Source organism: Myotis yumanensis, unplaced genomic scaffold (genome assembly GCF_028538775.1).
Source record: "Myotis yumanensis isolate MYYU_CA2020_CCGP unplaced genomic scaffold, mMyoYum1.0.hap1 SCAF_8, whole genome shotgun sequence".
In the NCBI taxonomy this organism is placed as follows: Eukaryota; Metazoa; Chordata; class Mammalia; order Chiroptera; family Vespertilionidae; genus Myotis; species Myotis yumanensis.
Window position 1 is genome coordinate 70,728,452 of NW_027223759.1, and position 25,992 is coordinate 70,754,443.

Here is a 25,992-nt window from a genome sequence, read left to right on the forward strand (position 1 = left end):
CCCGAAACCAAGGTACATGCCCTTGACCGGAATCGAACCCGGGACCCTTGAGTCCGCAGGCCGACGCTCTATCCACTGAGCCAAACCGGTCTGGCATGAATACAGTTTTATATAGAGAATCTAAGGCAAAGAAATGTGAAGGACTTTGCTCAAGGACTAATGGAAAGAGGATGATTGCCCAGTATATGATCTCATGGAGCTTCATCCCAGAGCTTTGCTTAACCAGTTGCTCTTCAGGCAGAAGAGATTGGCTTCATGTTTGTTGAGAGTCGCCTTGGGATAGTTATGTCATGTCACCAGATGGCAGTAGGGAGGGAAGTTTTATTGAGGCATTCACAAGACACTAGCATTCTTACCTTTTTGGAATTTATAGTCTAAAAGAGGAACAGACTAAATTAATAACTAAGATCAATAAAATAATTATTATGGATAAATTTGAATGAGAGTATAGTAAATATATTTTAAAACTTAGCCGGGTGTGGTCCTAAAAAGACCTTGGGTTTAGCCTAGTTAAATTTCTTCCTCTCTGACTCACTAGCCTCCTTACCTGAGGCAAATTACTTAACTTCCAGGATCTTGTTTCCTCATTTGCAAGTTGAAGAAGCTAGAGGTAAGGATGCCATAAATGGGAAACCAGAGTGGGCAGAAAGCAGCAAGGTGAGATTTACGTGAACCCCTCACAAAGGAATTTCAATTTTTATCCTCTAGGATAAGTGATTATAATGGTGTCAAACTTCAGTGTGCATTAAAATTACCTGGAGGGCTCATTACAACACAGATTTCTAGGCTCCACTCAAAAGCTTCTGATTCAATAGAACTGAGGTATGGCTTGAGAGTTTGCATTTTTAACGAATTCCCAGGGAATGCTGCTGCTCCCTGAAGAACCCTGCTGCCCAAAGGGACTGAGAAAAACATTAAAAATAATTGTCAAAGCAGTGAAAAGAGCATATTTGCATGTTAGAAACTGAACTCCATCTGTGCAAGGTAGAGGTGTGGGGAGAAAGGATGCAGGTAAGAAACTAGTAAGGATGCTACTTCAATCAGGAGGTACCTGATGCCTAAATCTGGGATATTGTCATAAGTACACAGAGAATGATATAGTTGAGATATACTTAGAGGTAAAATCAATTAAAAAATAGTGATAGAGGTTTGTAGAGTAGGAAAGGTTGGGCAGAAAATAAGTAACTAGGGATTGTTTTAGTTTTCTAATGTTTGTAATAGGCTTCACAATCAAAGTGTTATACAGAGACCCTGGTAATGGCTTAAGGGAGGTGGTTAGCAAACTTAATCCACCGAAAGCTAGATAGTATTTTAGGTTTTATGAGCCATATGGTCTCTGTTGAAAGTCTTCACTCTGCTGTTGTAATGTGAAATCAGCCATTCAGAAATGAACAAGTGTGGCTGTGTTCCAGTAAAATTTTATTTATGGACACTGAAATTTGAATTTTATAAAATGTTCATGTGTTATTAAATATTATTCTATATTTTTTTCACCATTTGAAAAACCAACTTACTGGCTTGTATTACCCTCACCTTGTAAGGGGAGTCCTTTGTAAACTTGGAGAAAATGTAATTTTCTTCTTTTGTATGTACATCTTCCTCCATCCAGCAGGGAGGCCATCCTCCTCCCTGTCCTCTCTCAGCCCGAAGGTGTTTTCTTCATCATAACCTCAGTTGTGATTTAACACCCAGTGGAGTTGAATTTGTTCATGAATCCAGAAAGATTCCACCACTCGGCTTTTGGTTGTTTGGTTTTTAGTTTTCTTCCAGGTTGCTATCTTTAGCTGCTTTGATTGGAATCTTTTCTTGAAATAACTCAGGAATATGATTGCCACTTTAAATATAGTGTTGCAAATATTTTATCCATTAATTTTCACCAATTACAAATGTTTTTCTCTCCTTGAAGAAACTTTCTCCTCTGAATTGAGCTTAATAATGGGAACTTAATAAATATTTATTGGTAAAAATAATATTATTTTCCAGATACTATCTTATTTTACTTTCAAAAACAGGCTTATGGACTCATAATTTTGTTCTTTTAATTTTGTTCTGAAAACCCACAGTGACATAAATATACAAACTGTTTTATATAACACATTAATATGACAATAACCCTTAGAAAAGCCAATCAGAACAGAAACACAATGAAACACGAGAAGTTTCTTTGCAATTACAATTGGATTAAATATACTTATAAAAATTACACTCTAAGACAGGCAACTGAGAATTGTTGAAGAATGAATGAATGGGTGTAAGTGAATTGCTTCACTTTGAGAGTTATTTTGAATAATTGTTAGAGCTCCTACCTTGTTATCCAAAATATTATTCCTGTCTTAATATCTGTGTGAGTATAAGATTGTTTCCCCTTTTTCAAAATTAAGTTTACTCATCTGTAAAATGAGGGTAATTTTTAAAAAATATATATTTTATTGATTTTTTTACAGAGAGGAAGGGAGAAGGAGAAGGATAGAGAGTTAGAAACATCGATGAGAGAGAAGCATCAATTCAGCTGCTTCCTGCACACTCCCTACTGGGGATGTGCCCGCAACCAAGGGACATACCCTTGACCGGAATCGAACCTGGGACCCTTCAGTCCACAGGCTGACGCTCTATCCCAGTGATGGCGAACCTTTTGAGCTCGTCGTGTCAGCATTTTGAAAAACCCTAACTTAACTCTGGTGCCGTGTCACATATAGAAATTTTTTGATATTTGCAACCATAGTAAAACAAAGACTTATAGTTTTGATATTTATTTTATATATTTAAATGCTATTTAGCAAAGAAAAATCAACCAAAAAAATGAGTTCGCATGTCACCTCTGACACGCGTGTCATAGGTTCGCCATCACTGCTCTATCCACTGAGCCAAACCGGTCAGGGTTAAAATGAGGGTAATTTATTTTTATAAACAATAATGTCCAGTAAGAGAAATAAAAAAAAAAAATAATGCTTACAAAACACTTAGTACATTTTATCACATATCATGATAAAAATAAATTATTCCATTTTTTGAACCTTTATTCTTTCCATAAATTTTTATGTCAGTTGCCTATCATGTGATGACAATACTAGAGGCCCAGTGCACAAAATTCATGCCAGGGGCTTGGCCCTCGCAAGCCCGGCCAGCCCTCACAGCCCTGGCTGCCCCGGCAGGACCTTGCAGCCCCAGCTTCATCCGGAAGGTCGTTCAGATGGTCGTCCTGAAGGACGTCCAGATAGTTATTCTGTTGTTCGTTCTTATTGGCATATTAGCTCTTTATAATATAGGATAAGGAAAATATCAGGCTGTTTCTGAATAATTTTAAAATTGAAATGATATCAGGGGCTCCAATTGCTTCAGAAAAAAATATTTTTATAGAAAATTTAAACTTTTCTTGACATTTTTAAGAAGCTGGCTGATTTATTTATTTATTTTGAAAAAATATAGATTCTAAGAATATTAATATCATTGCTTCTTTAGGGACAAAGTATCACTTATGAAACTTGAAGAATGAGGGATTTCATGTAGAGCTATTAATATTTTGAGTTACAAGCAACATTTTTTTATATAATTAATAAGAGTGTTTCTGAGAAAAAAGAAATAGCTTTTTTTTTTAATTTCTTTATTGGTTAAGGTATTACAAATGTGTCCTCATCCCCCCATTAATCCCCAACAAAAGAAATAGTCTTAAAACCATGTTTCAATGTGGTGGATGTAAATGTTAAATATTTGCAGGTCACTTTAATTATTCACTTCCATGCTTTACTATATCAAGATCTAACTACTTGTCATATAAATCAAATCATTCAATCTATCTATCTATATACCCTCTTTCTACATATTATAAATTCTTTTTAAAATATTGCTTTCCTAATTGTTTAATAGTGTCTCTTTATTTCATATATTTAAATACTATCCATAGGAGACTTATGTTTTTATCATGCACCCTATCTAACAATGCTAATACTTCTAAGAATGGTAACCTGGTTTGGAATACTTAAATCAAACTGCTTCCACCTTTACTTATAGCTGACATCACCAGCTTGAAAGGGATGAGAATTCTGACTAAAGTGAGATGAAAGGCATGTGATAATCAAAGCAAGGGGGGATTTTTGAGATTTAACAAAACTTGTGAGGCTTCTTTAATGAAATGCTTAGAACACCTTGCAGTACTGAAAGCCTGGGAGAAGAGAGGCCATGCGCAATGGAGAGGAGAAATGAGAATTGAAATATTCCAAAGACATGCTGCTACCTCATTCCAACTGTTGATATAAAAAATCTCCATGAAACTCAATTTCTCATCTTATACCTCTTTCCTTTGACAGATAGTTTGTCTTCTGACCCCAGAGCCAGTAATAAAGACTAGCAACTAATTTAGTTTCTTAATGAATCCTCTGTATCATCTTAAAACTATATTATAAATTAATAGGTTTTATTTGTTCAATTGAAAAACATAGTTACTACATTTAGCATTATTTCGTTGGCAAAAATATAATACAAATATCAAACCACTAAACTGCAAATTAATTTATATGCCTGTATTAAGTTTAGCCACATTATAAATTGATATTTTTTAAATATGGTACAATACAGTCTACCTTGGAGCAGTGGAAAAGATTAGTAAGAAAGGAATCAACATTACTTCTTCCCTATTATAGGTTGTATGTACTTGCCTCAAACATGCAAACCTAAGTGATTTAGAGCCTTTCATTCAGATCCATTAAGATTCAGAATCCATAGTTCTACTCCATGACCAGAATTTCTAAACCTCTGCCCTTTTTACATTTTGGGCAAGAATTCTTAGTTTGGGGGAGGGGCGGTTATGTGCATTGTAGGAAGTCTATTAGCATTCTCTCTGGCCTCTACCCCCCAAGATGCTAATAGTATCACCATTCTTTTTAAGCAAAAATGTCTCCAAACATTCCCACTTGTTGCCTGAGGGCAAAATCTCCACTATTACCACCACCACCACTGATTGTGAATCACTATTTTAGATAAAAAGTTTTTTGTGATTATAAAATTATTGTGAAGGTAGAAACTTTTCTGACACAAATGCTTGTTATTTTAAATTATACAGTGAGTTAAATAATAGCAAGTAAATGATGATACCTGAAACATGTCTCCTCTTTAGAATGACTGCAAGGTCAGTGGTATTAAAAAATGTAACAGAATATTACATGTTTGTTTTCACCATTTTATAGAGAACTATGCACAAATAAATGAAACTACTACTTGTGACATTTACAGATTTTCTCTTTGAAGTACAGATACCCATGGAAGATCAGACAAGATTTAGTATTTCTACATCAAATGTTAAAATTATGACTTGAAGATATTTATCAAAGGAAAACAGGATTTGAAATTAGTGTTTAATTACAAGAGACTTCTGAAATTTCTTAAAAATGTTAAACTATTTTCTAAAAATTATAAGTAAATTATTTTATTAAATTAGTAATTATTTTTGTACCCATAAAGTTCATTATCAGGATGAATATTAATTATAATCAAATAGGCTACATGTGAGGGAGGAATTTTTTTCTTAACTAACAAATTGGATCCTGGAAATCTGCTTTGAACATAATTTTTTTAATTTTTTAAAAATTATTTGTTGTTTAAAGTATTACATATAGTATTACATATGTCTCCTTTTCCCCCCACTGACCTCTCCCCAGCCACCCCCACCCCCACCCCCCAGCACATATCCTCAACCCTCTGGTGTCTGTGTCCATTCCTTATGCTTACATGCATGCATACAAGTCCTTTGGTTGATCTCTTACCACTTCCCTCTGAAGTTTCATAGTCTGTTCAGTGCTTCCCTGTCTCTGGATCTGTTTCTGTTCATCAGTTTATGTTGTTCATTATATTCCACAAATGAGTGAGATCATGTGATATTTATCTTTCTCTGACTGGCTTAGCATAATGCTCTCCAGTTCCATCCATGCTGTTGCATATGGTAAGGGTTCCTTCCTTTTTACAGCAGCATAGTATTCCATTGTGTAGATGTACCACAGTTTTCTGATCCACTCATCTGCTGATGGGCACTTAGGCTGTTTCCAAATCTTAGCTATTGTAAATTGTTGTACTGCTATGAACATAGGGGTACATATACCCTTTCTGATTGGTGTTTCTGATTTCTTGGGATATATTCATAGAAGTGGGATTCCTGGGTCAAATGGGAGTTCCATTTTTAATTTTTTGAGGAAACTCCATACTGTCTTCCATAGTGGCTGCACCAGTCTGCATTCCCACCAGCAGTGCACGAGGGTTCCCTTTTCTCCACATCCTCTCCAGCACTTGTCGTTTGTTGATTTGTTGATGATAGTCATTCTGACAGGTGTGAGATGGTACCTCATTGTTGTTTTGATTTGCATTTCTCGGATGATTAGTGACTTTGATCATGTTTTCATATGTCTCTTGGCCTTCTGTATATCCACTTTTGAAAAGTGTCTACTTAGGTCCTTTACCCATTTTTTGATTGGTTTGTTTATCTTCCTTTTGTTAAGTTGTATGAGTTCCCTGTAAATTTTGGAGATTAAACCCTTATCAGTGATAACATTGGCAAATCTGTTCTCCCATGCAGTGGCTTTCTTGTTGTTTTGTTGATTGTTTCTTTTGCTGTGCAGAAGCTTTTTATTTTGATGTAGTCACATTTGTTTACTTTTTTCTTAGTTTCCATTGCCCTAGGAGCTGTATCGGTAAAGATATTGATACAACATATGTCTGGTATTTTATTGCCTATGTATTCTTCTAAGATCTTTATGGTTTCTTGTCTTACGTTTAAGTCTTTTATCCATTTTGAGTTTATTTTTGTGTATGGTGTAAGTTGGATATATCTGTTCAATTTTCCCAACACTAGTTATTGAAGAAACTGTCTTGATTCCATTGAATGCTCTTGCCTCCTTTGTCAGCTATTAATTGAGCATAACGTCTTGGGTTGATTTCTTGGTTCTCTGTTCTGTTCCATTGGTCTATATGTCAATTCTTATGCCAATACCAGCAGTTTTGAGAACAGTGGCTTTGTAATATAGCTTGATATCTGGTATTGTGATCTCTTCAACTATGTTATCTATGTTATTTTTTCTCAATATTGCTGTGACTATTTGGGGTCTTTTTTTATTTCACATGAATATTTTTCCATTTGAGCATACTTTTATTAGGTAAGTAAATACCATACATATTTTATATTGCATCAAGTTTGCATATATTTTATTTGAAACTAATGAATAAAATACTTGTATTTCAAGAATTTATTTATTTTTGGTGAGAAATGAACTTCAATTAAACAGTCTGCCTTAAATATGAAATTATCTTTAATATTGTTTTCTTCATAGAGAATGATTAATCTTGTGTTATTGCATAATTAACATTTGTTTCTCCTATAAAGTGTTGCCGTTATATATTATTTAGTCTCTTTCCCTAGAGTTATGATGTGATTTAGCAGATGAACTAATTTTCCAAATTTTCAGATCCCTGCCTTTTTAGGACATATACCCACATACATTGATGAACATGCATATGAATGCAAATGTCCTAAAGGCTAACACAGTAATAAACAGCATAGAAATTTTGGGAAAAGATAATATGTATATATACAGGTTATAGTTTCTGCCAGAAGTTAACGAACTAAGGCCCTCCAGCTAAGTTTAGCCTTTTGCATATTTTGGAGATAAAGCTTTGTTTCAACATAGCCATACTTTGTGATTCACATATTGTTTTATGGCTGCTTTTTGCTATAGTAGCAATTGAATAGTTACTATAGAAATATTTACTATCTGGGCTTTTACAGAAAACAACAATAATGAAAACAAAAACAAAAAACTTGCCAGCCCTTGATTTAGTAGAGAGATAAGTATATGCTGATATAAAATATATGAATATATGTCACAGACAATTAGCAATAGGAGTGTAAATAAGAAATTGCCTAATGCTTTGTATAGTCAATAATTAAAACTAATATTCAGTGATAGAAGAAATCAGCATTTGATGATTAGAAAATGTTTAGTAGGAGAAAAATGAAAAGCTGGTTCATGAAGAAAGATTAATGTAAAAATGTTTGTGATGAAATTCTATGGGAAGAAAAAATGCATCATATGACAGTAGAAATGGAAAAGGTATCCTATATAATAAAAGCCTAATATGCTAAGTGTTCTACTGGTCATTCTACCATTCATCAAGTCGTTATGATATGCACTGACCACCAGGGGGTAGACACTCCAACCAGTAGGTTAGCTTGCTGCTCGGGTCTGGCAGGTTGGAATTGGGCAAAATGGACTAGACATGCCCTGGAACCCTCCCGTGGTCCATCCCTAGCCCCAATTGTGCACTGATGGGGTCCCTTGGCCTGGCCTGCACCCTCTTGCAATCCGGGACCTCTTGGCAGATGTCAGAGAGCTGGTTTTGCCTGATCCCCACAGGCCAGGCTGAGTAACCCCACCGGTGCATGAATCCATGCACCAGGCCTTTAGTGTGTGTGTGTGTGTGTGTGTGTGTGTGTGTATTAGAGTACAATAGGAGTCCATATTTGCATGTGCCTAATGTGTATATAGGGGAAAAGTGATAGATGAGGATGGAAGATGCATTGGTACCTTACAAAGAAAGATTGATATATTCTGTGCAGTACCACAGTGTGTCAGTGACATGAAGGTTATTTAAAGATGATGAAATAAATCTGTGTCTTGGAAGAGGAGGGATTTAAAAATCTAAAGAGAAAAACACATTTTAAAGAAAGTCTGACAATACTTGACAAGTGATTAAATATTGTCACAAAGAGAAGTGAACAAAATGATTTGAAATTAAAATGTTACAAATTTAAAAGACTGATAACATCTTTAACAATGGGAAGGTAAATAAGAACGGAAAGTAGACCAATCTGGCTAGTGTAGAGGGACATTGGGGAAATGGTGGGAGAGAAGATTGAGATTTTGGGAGTTGGACAGTGGGAAGCGATACGAGATTTTTAAGCTAGACATCAATATAATCAAGTCTGTGTTTTACAGCAATAACTGTACATGATGGGGAGAGATTGTTAGGTAGTTAGTGCAGCAATTAAAGCAAGAGACGGAGAGATCCCAAATTAGCCAGTGACCATAGAACTGGGGAGAAATAGTGTACAGGATTAGAGTACAAACTCAAACTCCTTGCTGCAAGAGAAACATGTAAATTGACTGCACCTCCGCTATGCCCACGCCATTCCCGCCAGCCAATCAGAGTGACTATATGCAAATTAACCCAACCAAGATGGCGGCCAGAAGCCATGGAGCTGGAGCAAGCAGGAGGCTTGGTTGCCCCGGCGATGGAGAAAGCCAAGCTTCCCGCCTTCCCTGGCCGTATGTAGCCTCTGCTCAAGGCAACAAAGTTTCAATTATAGACGATAAATAAATCCCAGATACCTCCTTCCAGTCAGCCTCCACTGGGAGCTTGGGTGGCTGGGGGCTGTGGCCAGCCTGCAGACAGCCATCAGGCCCTCAACCATGCTGGCCAGGCACCCCAGCGGGGACCCCTACCCTGAAGGGGCTGTGGCCAGCCTGAAAATGGCCCTCCTCCCCTCACCCAGGCTGGCCACACCCCTATGGGGTGAGGGTTCCCTCTGGGGGGCTTGGCCAGCCTGCATACAGCCATCTTCCCCTCACCCAGGCTGGCCAGGCACCTCAGGGGGACCCCCACCCTGATCCGGGACACCCTTCATGGCAAACTAGCTGGCCCCTACCCATGCACCAGGCCTCTATCCTATAAAATAAAGGGGTAATATGCAAACTGACCCTAACAGCAGAAAGACTGGGAATGACTGGTCACTATGACACACACTGACCACCAGGGGGCAGGCGCTCAATGCAGGAGCTGCCCTCTGGTGGTCAGGGCGCTCTCAAATGGGAGGAGCTCTGCTCAGCCACAAGCCAGGCTGATGGCTGCCAGTACAGCAGTGGTTGTGGGAGCCTCTCCTGCCTCCTCAGCAGCACTAAGGATGTCCGACTGCAGCTTAGGCCTGCTCCCCACTGGTAACTGGGCATCCCCTGAGGGCTCCCGGGCTGCCAGAGGGATGTCTGATTGCCATCTTAGGCCCAATCCCCCGGCGAGCGGGCCTAAGCCAGCAGGTGGTCATTCCCTGAGGGATCCCAGTCTGCGAGAGGGCACAGGCTGGGCTGAGGGACCCTCCAGTGCACAAATTTTTGTTCACCGGGCCTCTAGTATATATATATATAAAAGCCTAAGAGACCATCCAACCATTCAACCATCCAACCAGTGCTATGATGTGCACTGACCTCCAGGGGGCAGATGCTCAATGCAGGAGCTGCCGAGCAGCAGCAATTTTGCAGATTACCCTCTCACACTCCGGGACCCTTCGGGGGATATCCAACTTCCAGTTTCAGCCCAATCGCTGCAGGCCAGGCTGGGGGACCCCACCTGCCGGAGGGACCCCACTCACTGTGCTGATGCCCTTTGAGCCCTGGCACTGCCTTAGGTGCAGCTGGCTGGGGAGGGACCGTGGGAGGTTGGCTCCTGGGCATGTCTGTCTGGCTCATTTTGCCCAGTCCCCTACTGCCGGTCACCTTCTAATTAATTTCCTTTCAATGTGCATGAATTGTGAACTGGGCCTCTAGTTTTAATATAAATCAGGGAGGAGCACTAATCCCTGCTTTATAGTAAAATGTGAGTACAGTGAACCAAATTCCTTAATTTGGTAATTAGAATCGGTATCTGTTCAAATGCATGTTTAGAAATAAGCTTTAAAAAGATTTAACAGCATTATTTCAAAGTGAGAAGAAATAAAATTTAAGTTAAAAGTCTGTGGATTTTTTATGCTATGAAGCAGAAAATATTGTGAATATTACATTACAGTGTAATCATTAACATAGATATTGGCCTACAAAGCCATGGTAATTTTTTACTTTAGTATATATAGAGGAATTCAATATCATTTATTTTAAAAAGCATTTGGCCACAATTATAGAGTGTTGAGAAGAGCTGGTATGATCCTCAGCTAAAAATAGTAGTGTTCACGTTGAAATCCAAGTAACTATCATTGAGCGGTCATGGATCATGCTTTTAATGTCCTTGAGAGGAATAGTATTTTTATGTCCGTGTTTTTAAACAAATTTATCCTCCTCCTTCTTCTCTCTACTCTCTTTTCTTGTCTTCATTCTTGCTGCTTTTCTTCTCCTTTCTAATCCTCTTCTTTTTTCAATTGTTGAAAACTTTGAGTTTTCTCTTTCTCTCTGCCACAGCTAGTAACCCTGCCTCCGGGTATCTAACAGTTCTGCAGCCGTGCCTCTCTTCCTTCTGCCACCTCTCCTGCAACACTTCCCTATTCAGTAACCTTCAAATCTATTCTTGCTTCTCTGACCTGCAGTCCCTTGGGAGCTCTGGTTGTATTAGGTAAAGTTAACAGGGAGGAAAACAGAATATTGGCACTCTGTGGGATATAGGAGGTTGAGTAGTTATCTCTATACCTTAACTTCCACTCTTTTCTAATAATCTTTGCTCTTAATTAATTTTCTTAGAAAAATGTTTCTGAGTCTTTAATTTCCTTTTATTTATATATATTTTAATCAAATGTAAAGACATGGCTGTTTTGTATTATCTTGAGGGAAGGGTAGATGCTAAAGACTACCCAAAGCCACGTTGAATATCTATCAAATTCATTTTGCCCTACCTGGTTTGGCTCAGTGGATAGAGCACTGGCCTGCGGACTCAAGGGTCCCAGGTTCGATTCTGGTCAAGGGCATGTACCTTGGTTGTGGGCACATCCCCAGTGGGGAGTGTGCAGGAGGCAGCTGATTGATGTTTCTAACTCTCTATCCCTCTCCCTTCCTCTCTGTAAAAAAATCAATAAAAATATCTTTAAAAAAAATTCATTTAATTTCTCACATCCTCTACAATTGTATTATAGCCCATTGATTTTTATTCTTTGTGTTTTAATACTCCACAGGACTGATATTAACTACTCTGAGCAATAGGCCCACCTGTTAGAAAGATATAATTAGTTGAAAATGAAACTTACTACTGGGATCAGAAGATGTAACACTTTTCTACAATTTTCTACATTTAGCTTGGTCCTAAAATCTTTTTTTTTAATTGATATTAAAGAGAGAGAAGACAGAGTGAAGAGAGAGGGAGAGGTTGACCTGTTGCTGCACCCATTCATGCATTCATTGATTACTCCTTGTATGTGCCCCTACCAGGCATCTAACCCACAAACTTGGTGCATCTGGATCACACTCTAACCAACGGAGCATCCGGCCAGGGCCTAAAGTCTTTATTCTACTAGATAGGCTCTAGGAAAAGGTATTTAAGAGAATAGTTATTGATCAGTTGAAATTAAGATCTCATAAAAAGAACATGATGACAAACCAAGAAACATAAAAGAATAAGAGAATACCATTGAATTTCAACTTTTAATATCCCATTCTAAATTTGAATATAAGATATTTATACAGTAGAACTTAGTATTTGTATATGGATCTGTTAATACAGGAAATGAAAAAAAAATGAAGAAGCAGTTGTCTTAAAAATGAAGGCAGACAAAGATTGCTTTACATTGGTCCCCTGATTCAAAAAAGAAGAAATGGCCTGAAGAAAGGCTACATATGTAACAACAGTTTCCTAGGGAAGCCTTTAACAGTGGTTGCTAGGGCAAGAAAGGTATCTAAGGGTAGATTAGAAAAATAACAGCATCCTTCAGCACTCCAGGTGCTTGGATTATAGTCTACTTGAGTTTATTATATATTAAATTTAGTAATTATTTCTATTTTTTTCCTCAGACTAAATCCTTAAAAAAAATAAACTTTGCTTCTGAGGCAATATGATGCACGCCATTCATCATAGAGGGAGTTGAAGGGGTTATCTTCGTTACCCTTGAGAAGGAAAATGTGTTTATTAATGTAATTACTGTGTATGATTGTTGTATTGTCATATTAATCACCCTAGTAATGGGTGCTAGGTAGGGAACTTCACTTTGAATCATTAAGGGAATAACCCTTGTCAACCTCAGGGGTTCCTTAATATATTCTTCCTTCTGCACTATTAATATTTCACTGTGTAATTGCAGCTCCCAACCCCTGTGCAGCCAATGCCGGCCGAGGCCCCTGCTCTCACATGTGTCTGATCAACCACAGCAGGAGTGCTGCCTGCGCCTGCCCCCACCTGATGAAGCTTTCCACAGACAAGAAGACCTGCTATGGTGAGTTTCCTAAAGTTCTGAACTAAAACTCAAATGGAATTCTCTCAAAGTGTATTAGCATTTACATTTCCCTCAAGGTAAAGCAGAAGAGGTTTTTAATGTCCTTAGAAATATGCGGGGTGGTCTATTTCTAGACCGTTGATGATTCATCTACTTTTGGGGAGAGGGACACATTCTTAAAATACGTGATGCTCCGCACTTTGCTGTTTAGTACCTTATTCATTTTTTCTTGCAACTTTCGCATTTGGTGTGTTAGCAGAATTTATCTCTACAAAGCAGGGAGCCTTGTACGTGAAAGTGCGTTATCAGAAAATGATGATGTCAGGAACCTGCATAACAAGAGGCACATGGCAGCGCTGATCTCCGCCTGCTCCTCTACAGTCACTTTTGCGTCCTTTTGTGGGGATGATTAACTGGAAGGGGGGAAATGAAGTAAAATATATAACTTTAAAAGGTTTCTAAAAATATTTAAACAAACCCATAAAAAGGTAATAAAATGTGTGAATGAAAATTATACTGTGGTGTTTTTTTCTGGTTTGTTTTACTTTAATTTTGGTTAATTTATCCATTTATTTGCAAAGCAATTACTTTTAAGGATGGCAAGAATGTCCTCACAAAACCTTAATTCAGGAATTTAGGCAAATGTGGATTTAATTGATTTTATACAGTTACTAGGGGCCCGATGCACGAAATTTGTGCAAGAGTAGGCCTTCCTCCCCCTGGTTGCTGGCACCAGCTTCCCTCTGGCACCCAGACCCGGGCTTCCCTTGCAGCCCTGGCTTCATCTGGAAGGACATCTGTTCTAATTAGCATATTATGCTTTTATTATTATAAATAACATGTCTCAAATAACAACAATAACCCCACAGCCAACAACAAAAGAATAAAATATCTGTGACTCCTCTTTCTACTTAATCGACTAATATTTCACAGATTCAATGCCCGATTGGTGCCTATGGGAGTAAAAAATGATACAATGCCTCACAATATTAGTACTACAGATTTACAGAAACTTGTAACAAAGCATGTGTTAACATTATTTGAACCCTAATTTTGAGAGGGGAAATTTAAACATGATTTTTAAAAGTCATGTTTAATTTCTTCCATTCAATAATAAAATAGCAAAAATGTTCTTAGATTCCTTCAAAAACCATTTAATGCAATGCAATATTTGTATAATTATACATAAAGATAAAATGATTGTTTAACAATTGTAGAGTTCATGCATTTTAGTAAGTTTGTTTGAAATTGTAAAGTCAAATCAGTTATTGAGAATTTATTGGCATTTCTAACTAAAGAAAAATGATGACTTAACTTATTTTACATTTGTTTCTATTAAGTACTTTAATTTGAAAATAGGTAAATCATTTCTGCTTTAATATTTCCATCAGATCATGATTATGGTTATATGGTTTTAAAAACCTATTAAATCATCAAGTACTATTTTAGAATTCCAAGACTGCTTCAAACTTGCCAAGCTTATAAGAGAAAAGCACTTATTTCTATTTCTTTTCTAGAAATGAAAAAATTTCTTCTTTACGCAAGGCGTTCTGAAATCAGAGGAGTGGATATTGACAACCCGTATTTTAACTTTATCACGGCCTTTACAGTCCCTGATATTGATGATGTTACTGTGATAGACTTCGATGCATCTGAAGAACGTTTATACTGGACAGATATTAAAACACAAACCATTAAACGTGCTTTTATTAATGGAACTGGACTAGAAACTGTTATTTCAAGAGGTAAAAAATTTTCACATTACAAATTTTAAAAAATGTGTTATTCACTTAGCAGTTAGCACAAGGCTCTTTTATGCTCTTTTCCTATTATCCAATTCTATGTTGTTAATTAAGTTGGAACTGATTATTCAGAGATTTAATAACATGCTGTGCCCTAACAATTGTGGGATGTTATAATTATGTTGCACATAGTGTGATTACTACAAATCTAGTTTCACAAGAAGAAAAAGTTCCAGAACAGATCTCCTTAAAATGTACAGATTTCTAAATAAACAGGTTAAAAGACTCCTATTTGCTAATGGGGCATAGTTATATTTGCATAAAAATATAGGTTAATGGGAAGGGCTGGTTTCCCCCTCTGACTCAAGTTTATTATCAACTTCCTTTTGCATATCATTCTATAGAACTAGACTACACAAATGAGATAGGGAACCTGGTCCTATCCACCTCCCGGCCCAACAGGTTGAATCATAGGTTCTCGGTAAATATTGTTGGATTAGCCATTAAAAAAAATAATTTTTCCCAAAGGAGAAAACATAGCTGAAGTGAGACATACATATAAATGTAAATATTTAGCAATGAATTATCTTAATCTTTGCTTAAATTTTGGTATATTGTGATTTCTGGATCAGTTATTACTTTATTGAGTGAATCTTAATTGAGCATCTGCTGTTTGCTATGACTGCAAAATGGGAAAACAAAGACAAACAAAAAAACAAATAAAAAAGTGTTTCTCTTCAATTTCATGTCCCCAAGCATAATAGAGAGATTTGGAGGAGGATGGAGAACAGGCTAATCAGTAATCCATATGGATATTTTAAACTCCTATGCTTTGAAGCATACTGAAAATTAGAACTTATTTGAGCAATAAATCAATCTTTTAAAGAAAGCAGTAAGTACAGGTTTTAAAACCACAGTGCTTTTCAAGAGTTTTCACACATAATACTAAAAGCTGGCTTGAGTACCACTAACGCACTTTTATTTATGCTAGCTCTCAGGTTAGTACTCTTAAAGCAAGGTGAATGAATTGGTTATAAGCTTGCTCAAATATTTATTTCAAAATTGCCATAAGAGAAGAACCTTTCAAAAAAAAAGTGAATGCAAAGATTTCTTCTTTTGCAGAATATTTATCAGGGAACGTAGTGAGATAATCATTGTTAGATTAGATTTAAAAGACTGCCTACCTAGGTAATGGTCATTACAAATCGCAAGAGACCAGTTAAAGGGCATTGGTGCCTCCCAAAACTGACAGTCTGATAAAAACTTGTTCCAACACTTTTTAAATATTCCCCCAAAAGCTCTGTTAATTTTATAAAGTAATCAAGATTCTACTTCAAAAAAATTGGGGGAACAATTTTCTGTCTCTAATAACAGATTAGCAACTATGAATAATTTGGTGAGTTTATCTTTGAGAAAAATCACAAGGAATAAATTCCATTTAGCAGACTGTATGTATAATTCTTAAACAAAATTTAAGCAATAATATTTTCTCATTAATAATACATATATTTTTTAGGATCAATCATAATTAACTCTGTCATTTTTACAAATATTGGAATATTTCCTATAGGGTAAGTAATTGAAGGAGAGCTAGTATATGAATAGAATGGAGCCCAGAATGAGAGGGATGTGTTGTACAAACTGATGGAACAAAAGAAATAGAAACTAAATCATGCCAGCCTTTATGGGATAAGTTGTTGATTTTTATGTTAATACTGAAAATAGTGAGAACCAAGGAAGTCTTCTAAGGAGGGTGCGGCTACATGATTAGCTTTGCCTTTGGAAAAGGTCATAATAGCTATTATGTTTAGTAGAGATTTAAGAGATCAGGGGTGGGTTGGTAGGTGAGCAGTGAACTTCCCAAGACAAGTAAGTTGGTCGGTATAGTGATTTTAGTAAGAGATGATAGAAGCCTGGACTAGAGTGCAAACACCAACTAGTGAGATGCGGAAAGATTATAGAGATATCAAAGAATAAAAATAAAAAGTAATTCAATTGAATATGAAGGTTGAAGAAGAAGAGCAATGTAGAAGCATTATTCTCTCATTTCTAACCCCACAAGTTGCATGGCGTTCCTTTTTTTCTGTCGTCTACAGAGAAACCTTTTTTGAGGACTGATATATCTTTCCATTAATAGAACAACTTAAGATGAACTTTTGATAGTTCAGCTTCTGAACTCATCAAAGTCTCTCCTTCCTGCCAATAATTGTACTTTATTGTATCCTTTCATCTTTTAAATTCCCTGTGAGTGACTCTCGGACCTTTCTCTTCTTACATTATTGGCCTCTGTATTTTCTTACGTCTAGCCTTCCTCTATTGGACATTTTCTTGAGATACTTTCTTTTCTACTTTCTCTTCAACTAAGTCTAATGTGAAACCATGTTCAAAAATCAGACCCCAAATTAGCCTTTATATTTTCCCCCAAGCAGAGCATTTTCTGAGGAAATCACTGGGGCTCTTTAGGGATAGCTTTCATGACAGAGACTGGAAATATTTTGCTTGCTTTGCCATTCTCCATATCCTGAAACACTAAGCTGTCCTTACTTCCTGTATTCCCCACATGAGCTATTTGTCATAGTGGTTTTTGTAGGTACACTCTGTGTAAGGATAAATACTAATTCATGACTACAGGCACATTCATTGTCTAAATTAACAAATATCTATGCACAATTATATCATATATACATATATATGTATATTTGCATCATTACAAAAACAAAGGTAATTTTACTCTAAGAAGAAATGAATGGCTATAACAATTCCTGGCAAATGTTCTTGTTAATAGACTGAAGCCCTGCTTTCTGCGGACAACTAATTCTTATACTTGAGTGTAACCGAATGGCCCAAATATTTTTTAGTTATTCATGTTCTAAGGTATATTTTTCCAATGTGATGAATGACTTAGCTGGCATTGATGTGACAAATACCATTATCACATTTAATCTTGAAAACCTGTTATTAAAATTATTTCAGTTCTGTAGATGAGAAAATTTAAGTTCACAGCAGCTAAAACTCTGCTTCAAATGAAAGTAAGGGATAGAGACAAATTCACACTTAGGATTATATGTTTAGAGCTTCCGTCATCCTCATCCTATCTAATAATAGAGAAACATGGTAATTAACTGTAACTTCGCTACCCTTCCCATTGGCTAATCAGCGAGATATGCAAATTAACTGCCAACCAAGATGGCGGCCGGCAGCCAGGCAGCTGAAGTGAACAAGAGGCTTGCTTGCTCCAGTGATGGAGGAAGCCAAGGTTCCCCGCCTGCCGCTGCCGGCCTCTGAGCTGCACTCTAAGAAACAATGTTGCAACAGTGTTTCAATTATAGAAGCCAAACAAACCCAGATACCTGCTTTCAGCAGCTGAGGTCTAAGAGCTGGAGCCGAGCCTCAGAGCTAAAGCCAGCTCTCAGTTCCAGTGACAGCCATAGAAGGTAAATAAATCCCAGAATAAAAAAAAAAAAAGAAAAAAAGGAGAGGTTGGGAGCTTCAGTCACCTGCCAGCTTGAAAATGGCCCTCAGCCCCTCACCCAGACTGGCCAGGCACCCCAGTGGGGACCCCCACCCTGAAGGGGGTGTGACCAGCTGCAAACAGCCATCATCCCCTCACCTAGGCTGGCCAGGCACCCAAGCAGGACCCCCACCCTGATCTGGGACACCCTTCAGGGCAAACCAGCCGGCCCCCACCCGTGCATCAGGCCTCTATCCTATATAGTAAATGAGTAATATGCAAACTGACCCTAACAGCTGAATGACTAGGAATGACTGGTCATTATGACACACACTGACCACCAGGGGGCAGGCGCTCAATGCAGGAGCTGCCCTCTGGTGGTCAGGGCGCTCTCACATGGGAGGAGCTCTACTCATCCATAAGCCAGGCTGATGGCTGCCAGTACAGCAGTGGTGGTGGGAGCCTCTCCTGCCTCCTCAGCAGCGCTAAGGATGTCCGACTGCAGTTTAGGCCTGCTTCCCGCTGGCAAGTGGACATCCCCTGAGGGCTGCCGGGCTGCCAGAGGGATGTCTGATTGCCATTTTAGGCCCAATCCCCCAGGGAGCGGGCCTAAGCCAGAAGGTGGTCATCCCCTGAGGGGTCCCAGACTGTGAGAGGGCACAGGCCGGGCTGAGGGGCCCCCCTTCTCCCCTGAGTGCACAAATTTTTGTGCACCGGGCCTCTAGTTACTCTATAATAAGAGGACTCAGCACTTCATCCCAATTGTCTAGGAATTGTCTTTTTAAGATAGTCCCACAGTTCTATTGCCTCTTGAGTACTGTGTACTGCCCAGAATAATACCTTATTGGATAAAAGGTCCCCCCCCCCCCCCAAAAAAAAAAAAACTCTCAAGTATTTCTTGTAATTGACATAGTAAGAAAAAAAGAAATTAATATACCTTAGATTTCCTAATAGAAGTTAGGGGTAATATAGATTTTTCAGATTTGTATATTTCATTATTTTATTTTATATACTTTTTATTCCTCATACAGTGCTTTGAGGTAAATGCTACTTTCTGCTCTTAAAAATGAGGGAGCATTTTGTTTAGTTTACAAAACAGAAAAGCTTTTTTATATCCAAGTTTGAATTAGGCCTGTTGGGTCCTACGCTATCCTCTTTTTCACTAAGTTTCCCTTTCTTTTACACATAAGGAAACTCAGTAAGGTGGGGAACTGAAGGGTTAATATAATGACAAGGTTTGTGCATTACATGGTTTTCCAGTGTTCCCTTAATATACACGCGGTACATTCTGCAGAGCTCATCTAGTAGTACCTGGGTGAAGAGTCAGGGTTAGACTACATGCTTTCATTGTTTATTCTGAACTATTAAGGAAAAGCTTTCAGAGGTATGTTGGCAGCTTTATGAAATTCCAGACCATTGTCAATAGAATCACTTTTTTTTTTTTTTAATAGGAAAAGACCTCTGATGTATCTGGTTATTCTAGGGCAAAGTATAAATTGCTTGTCTTTGAAAAATTAAGGACTCAGTTTTAGGCAAGTGCTATTACTATCTGAATGAATTAAAGAGTTAGGATGAGTTAGCCAGAAGTTAAAATGAATAAAAAATGAATATGAATTTGAAGTGTACCTGTTTATTTCTATAAAGAATATTCTCATATGTCCTAAGAAATTATTATATAATCATATGCTTTCCTAAATTGCAAAAATATAAGCCATTTAAAACACATATTTTTATCACATTATGTAAAATTTAATTCCCAATGTAACTTTGAATCTAATTGGACCTATTTCAGATTAGATTTTCATCAGTACTAGAAATTGTTATCTACTTTTGCCAACAATTGTTTGTCAGTAAGTACTAAAGATTCATTCATTCCCTCTAGTTTGCAAGTTTAATTTTACCCGGTAATAAAAATGCTTAGAAAATAAAAACTATTGTGAAAATTGCCCCAGAGAGAATGAAATAAATGAAAACAGGTCAGTAATAACAGTGAGAGCTAGATTTCAGAAACAGGCTATGAATTAAAGTAGAAAGTTTGGAAGGGGAACATCTGTTGTTTTGCCTATTCCTGAATAGAATTTTCAATTTTTACTTTTATGCAGGAAGCCTTTTGGTGAAAGAATGTCAACATCTGTGATTTTTTTTAAAGGAAAGAAAGAAAGTAAAAAATGACACATAAATGTCATTCCCTTGAGAACTATGTCTCTAGTCTAGAGCAATAGGTGCTAAATAAGAGATACTTCTATGTTTATTCATTATCTTTTAGTTTGAAGCATATAAAGGCTATTTAATTTTATTCCATGGGCTTTTTTTTTTTAACACCATATCCTGGATTCTGTATCTGGGACATTGAATGGATTGGACAATGGCTATTATTTAACTGAGACAGTCCATAATCTCAAGGCTCTTCATATCTGATGAAAGAATGAGTTAAACATTTAACTATATTATAAGGATAAATGAAATGAGGCATTTAATATGGGTGTAAACCACTTCTCACAGGGAGCACTGAGTTCTCAGGGTACATGGGATTACCAAAGTTCCCACTTAGGAAGTTGTAGTCTACCTAGGCCTTGGGGGGAATGGTAGTAAAATCAATCCAGGTTGAGATGTCAGTAGGCACAAATGCCTGGACACTTCAAAGAAGAGGAAGTAGTTAGGGGTCTTTGGACCTTGGAGAAGAGTAAAGTAGAAGGTTAACATGATGGCAGATTACAGGAGGTCTTATAACAGGGGGAGGAGCTGTTATTATTATTTTTTCCCCACAAGGTAATGGAGAGCCCCTGATGACTTTTACAGATGTGTGCAGGTGATTCAATCTCTTTGGAAGATAAACCAGGTGGATACCGGGAAGTTAGTTTGGATACGTGAGAAACCATAGGTAAAAGATACAAGTAGAAAGTTATAGAAATGTTCTAAATCTGAAATAAAAATTAGACTAGAATAATGAGAAGTATAAGAAGGTGTGGACACCAAGTGTATGGCAGTTGTGGAAGTAATTAATCCTGATGATGGAGTGCAGTGAAATTGACCTGGTAGTTGGAAAGATGTTGGGGATATGGATCTAGATGAGAATAAAGGAAGGAGGCTTGCTTTATCATCAGTAAGTTGAATAGGAATAATTATAGGTTAAGGCATTAAGAGATAGCAAGATTATATGAAGTTAAACTTTTGCCCGTACAGTCTCTAGGAAAAAAAATAAAGATTTGAGATATTTGTTAAAACTTACAAAATCAAGAGTTGGGAGGGCATTAAAAATTAGGGTGAGCATAGAAGGCTTCTGAAGTATTTTTAATGTTCTATTTCTTAAGCTGGATCATTCATTTATGGATGTATTATTAATTTGTATAGCATATAAATTATATATATATATATATATATATATATAGAGAGAGAGAGAGAGAGAGAGAGAGAGAGAGAGTTGGAATCTCCTTTGAAGGCATGCCTAATTTCCTGTACAAAGTGTTTGTGCTCACCCTCAAGATGCTGGTGTCAGTAGGTCCAGTTCATAGGAAAAACATAAATAAGAGAATTGACAATCAGTTCTTTTGCATATAGAATTATCTACATGTTAACCAATTTTTGTTCTTATCCCTCACCCCTTTGATCTTTGGCCTTCCTTCTGTGATTATTTCTCTTCTCTCTGAATTACATCTTTTAATGTTCCTATAGTTTAATGATAATCTATAATCTGAAAAGATATTTAGCCTTCATTTATGAAAGATACCTTTAAAACTTGTGGTAAAATACACATCATAAAATTTATCATCTTGACAATTTTTAAACATACAGTTCAGTAATGTTAAGTCCATTCACATAGTGCAACCAATCTCCTGAAGACTTCATCTGGCAAAACTGAAACTCTATACCCATTAAACAACAACTCCCCAGTCCATCCTCCCTCCAGCTCCTGACAACCACCATTCTACCTTCTGTGTCTAATTTGTCTACTCTAGGTGTCTCATATACGTGGGGTCATATATAGCATTTGTCTTTTTGTGAATGGCTTACTTCACTCAGCATAAGGTTTTCAAGGTTCATCCATACTGTAGCATGTGTCAGAACTGCCTTTCTTTCTAAGACTGAATAACATTTCATCGTATTTCACATGTTTCACATGTTTATACATACATTTGTTGTTGGATATTAGCATCATTTCCTCCTTTTGGCTATTGTGAAAAGTGCTAAGATGAACAGAGGTGTACAGATATCTCTTTGAGACTCTGTTTTCAATTCTTTGGGGTATAGAAGTCATACACGACTTAACCATGGGGATACGTCATTAGGATATTTCATCATTGACCAGACATCAAAGAGTGTACTTACACAAACCTGGATGGTATAGTCTACAACTGTAATTGTATGAGATATACTTTCACAGGACTGGTAGTGCAGTAGATTTGTTTGCACCAGTATCCACCACAAACATGTGGGTAATGGTAGTGTGAGCTCTGACTTAAGCTTTGATTGCTTAACACACCCATTTCAAAGAGGCACCCCCTTCTGGAAAGCTATCTTGAAGGAACTCATTCCCAGCTGCACAACAAGATAAAGAATCAGGCCACCTCTCTGCGCTGAGGCTCCTTCTTTGGGAGATCTTGGTTGATTTCCCTATCTAGGGTACTTTTTTTTTCTATTCTTGTGCTTTAAATTCTCTTTCTTATGTTTCAAATTCATCAATAAAGAGTGAGTCCTTGAAACCCAAGGACCCATCCCTGATCCCCAAAAAAGTGAAAGTCCAGGACCCTGTGTGCAGTGCGCTCTCCCCACCAACCTTACTGTGTGCCTCCTGGTGTGCATTGGGCATTTCTGAGCCTGTAAGGTTTACTTCAAGGTTTGCTAATGGTTACTGCTCAGGGTGTCTTACAACTGTAATAAGAACCCAAAGGGTCTGTCCAGTTGCGACATTGCTTTAGAGAGGGGAAGTGTCTGTGGAAAGCTCACCAGGACCCAGGTGAGTGCCTTCAGGCATTTGTATCCAGTAGCATTACTATCAATAGACTGAGAACAGCACAAAATAGCAACGCCTTGTGCCACCACGTTAGACGGCTGTGATGTCACTACGGCTAAAATGTCACTGGGTAACAGGAATTTTTAGCTCCATTGTAATCCTCTGGGACCATCTTCATATATGCGGTCTGTCCTTGACTAAAATATCATTATGCAGCCCTTGACTTTTTACCCAAAAGTGGAATTGCTGGATCATAAGGTAATTCTATTTTTAATTATTTGAGGAACTGCCATACCGTCTCCCACAGAGGCTGTACCATTTCACATTCCTACCAATAATACACGCACGTGTTCCAATTTTTTCAAATCCCTCTTAGCACTTGTTTTTTTCTATCTTTTTTTAAAAATTTGTTTTGTTGTCTAGTAGCCATTCTAATGAGTGTGAGGTGGTAACTAATGGTGGTTTTGATTTGCATTTCCTAATGATTAGTGATGCTGAGCGTCCTTTCATACTGGCATTCCTATATCTGTTTTTGGATAAATGTATATTCAAGTCCTGTGCCCCTTTTTAAAGAAAATTATTTGGGTTTTTGTTGTAATAGTATAATAATTGTGTTGACTATAAATTCCAAGTTCAGAGTTGTTTTCTTTCAATCTTCTCCAGATATCATCCCTCATTGCTGATATTGAACCTCCATGTTTATCTAATTGTTATTCATTTTAGGTCTTTTTCTCTTCTTTTCTCTTTAGCTTCTTTTCATGTTTTATTTTTCCTCATGACAATATTTTTTACTTAGCCACTAAGAGTCTTTTGCCTCCTACGAGGTCATGTCTTTCATCAACCTGGAGAGAAAACAAAAAACCCTCAAATGTTCTCTCTTACCATTTTCTCTAACCCAGTCTCTGTATCCCCACCTTTAGAAACTGACTACGTGTGCAAGATAGTTCATTGTAACCTCCAATTCCTCTGATTGTTTTATTTCTCTGTGTTGGTTCTGGCTAATGTCCTTCAATTTGCATTGCAGTTCACTAGTTAATCTGCCTAAGCTGCTAGTTAATGTCCCTGTACTTTTTTTTATATATATTATATTTTTAAAACTACGTAAAAGTTACTTTTGGTTCTCATTTATATCTTATGAGAATTTTAAAAGTAAATTAATGCACCTTGCTTATTATTTCAAAGCATATTTTTCTTTTAAAATATCCCACTCATTTTTCTTTATCTTACACATAATACTTTAAAAAACATTTTATTTTAAAATATTCTCCTTTTGGAGCAGGCCAATTATTTTTCCCCAGTGACCTGTCACTGAAGACTTACACCCTTCAGATAATACCTGAGTGTGTCCTTGTTTAGCTCTCCTACTCTTTGTGAGTTTAAGGTCTGAACCCTCTGAACTGAGCAACTAACTACAAATCCACGAATCCCTAGAGTCTCATTGCAAGGTTTTGCCCCTATGGCCACACAAGCCTCTGTATTGTCTTTTTTTTTAAAGATATTTTTATTGATTTCAGCTCACACATCTTAAAATTGTAGATTGTGCATGTTATGAATGTACTCATCAATTCATTAATGGTATTTATTTTGAAGGTGATTTGTATATATTTGAGGATGAGAGCTATGAAGATAAATTAGCAAGGACCCTGCCCTCAAGAAGTATAGGTGATATTAGTAATATGTCAGCAAATAACTATCACATTACATTGAAAGACATTGGCCAGATAATTCCTTATAGGTTGGAAAGGACAGGACACCTTTGGAAATCTGAAAGCACATCAATATGATTGACATGTAAGGTAATTGTTAAAAATAGTGAGAAATATGATTGGGAAGGTAGTTATATTCAGATTATATAGAAAGCCAAGCTAAGAATTTAGACATCACTTTCTAAGTGGCTGGAAGCAATGGAATACCATGGGGCAAACAAAAGTCATGATCCAGAGCTCTCTAGTTAGAAAAATAACCTGGCAGCAACTAAATCAACTGCTTGAAAGAGGAAAAAGACTGGATGCTATTGTGGTATTAAAGATAGAAGTAGATTTGGAGAGCATGAACCAGATAATTGGCAAGGACTAAATAGGTATTAATAGATTGATTACATTGGCTAGCTTTCCAGTTTAACAGTGCACTGTATTCTCTAGGATGTGATTAGGACTCAATCAGAAATAAATTTTGAGCAGCAGAGACAGCCAAAACAAAAAACAACAACAACAAAAAAAAAACAAAACAAAAAACAACAACCACAAAAAAACAACACTACTTTGGGTAGCCATGTATTTTAGAGGAAATAAAAACTAATTTCATTATTCTTGCCAATACCAAGTAATCCAGAGTAAGAATAGAGAAGATATTAAGTCCTTGGGTTGGCAAAGTAGCCCTCCACCCTGCATTAAGGTACACAAATACATATCATATAATAAAATATTCACAGAAATCCTATGTGTTATCTATAATTAGCCTAATCTATATATATAAAATGGCTAATCTGCTAAGTGTCCATCTGTGTAATGATGTCACATAGTAATGCCTAGATTCCTCTCCCTAGCAACTAGTCTCCTTGCATTTTCTTCAGCCCAGAAACACGATTTGCTTTATACCTAGGTAGAAACATTTTACACTTAACCAAATGTCTGTGAAGCATTTTCCCGTGCCTCATCTCATTTGATCTTCACAGAAGTCCTGGAGGAGATAG

The 25,992-nt window shown here is 37.1% G+C and overlaps 1 protein-coding gene across 1 annotated transcript in view; it reads left to right on the forward strand.

Moving 5' to 3' along the window:
* LRP1B (LDL receptor related protein 1B) overlaps positions 1–25,992 on the forward strand; it is a 1,706,338-nt gene that overhangs the window by 1,137,746 nt on the left and 542,600 nt on the right. The window contains exons 28-29 of the mRNA XM_070423500.1: positions 13,025–13,156; positions 14,674–14,901. Coding sequence (XP_070279601.1) covers positions 13,025–13,156; positions 14,674–14,901 — 360 coding nt within the window. The remainder of the gene's footprint in view (positions 1–13,024; positions 13,157–14,673; positions 14,902–25,992) is intronic.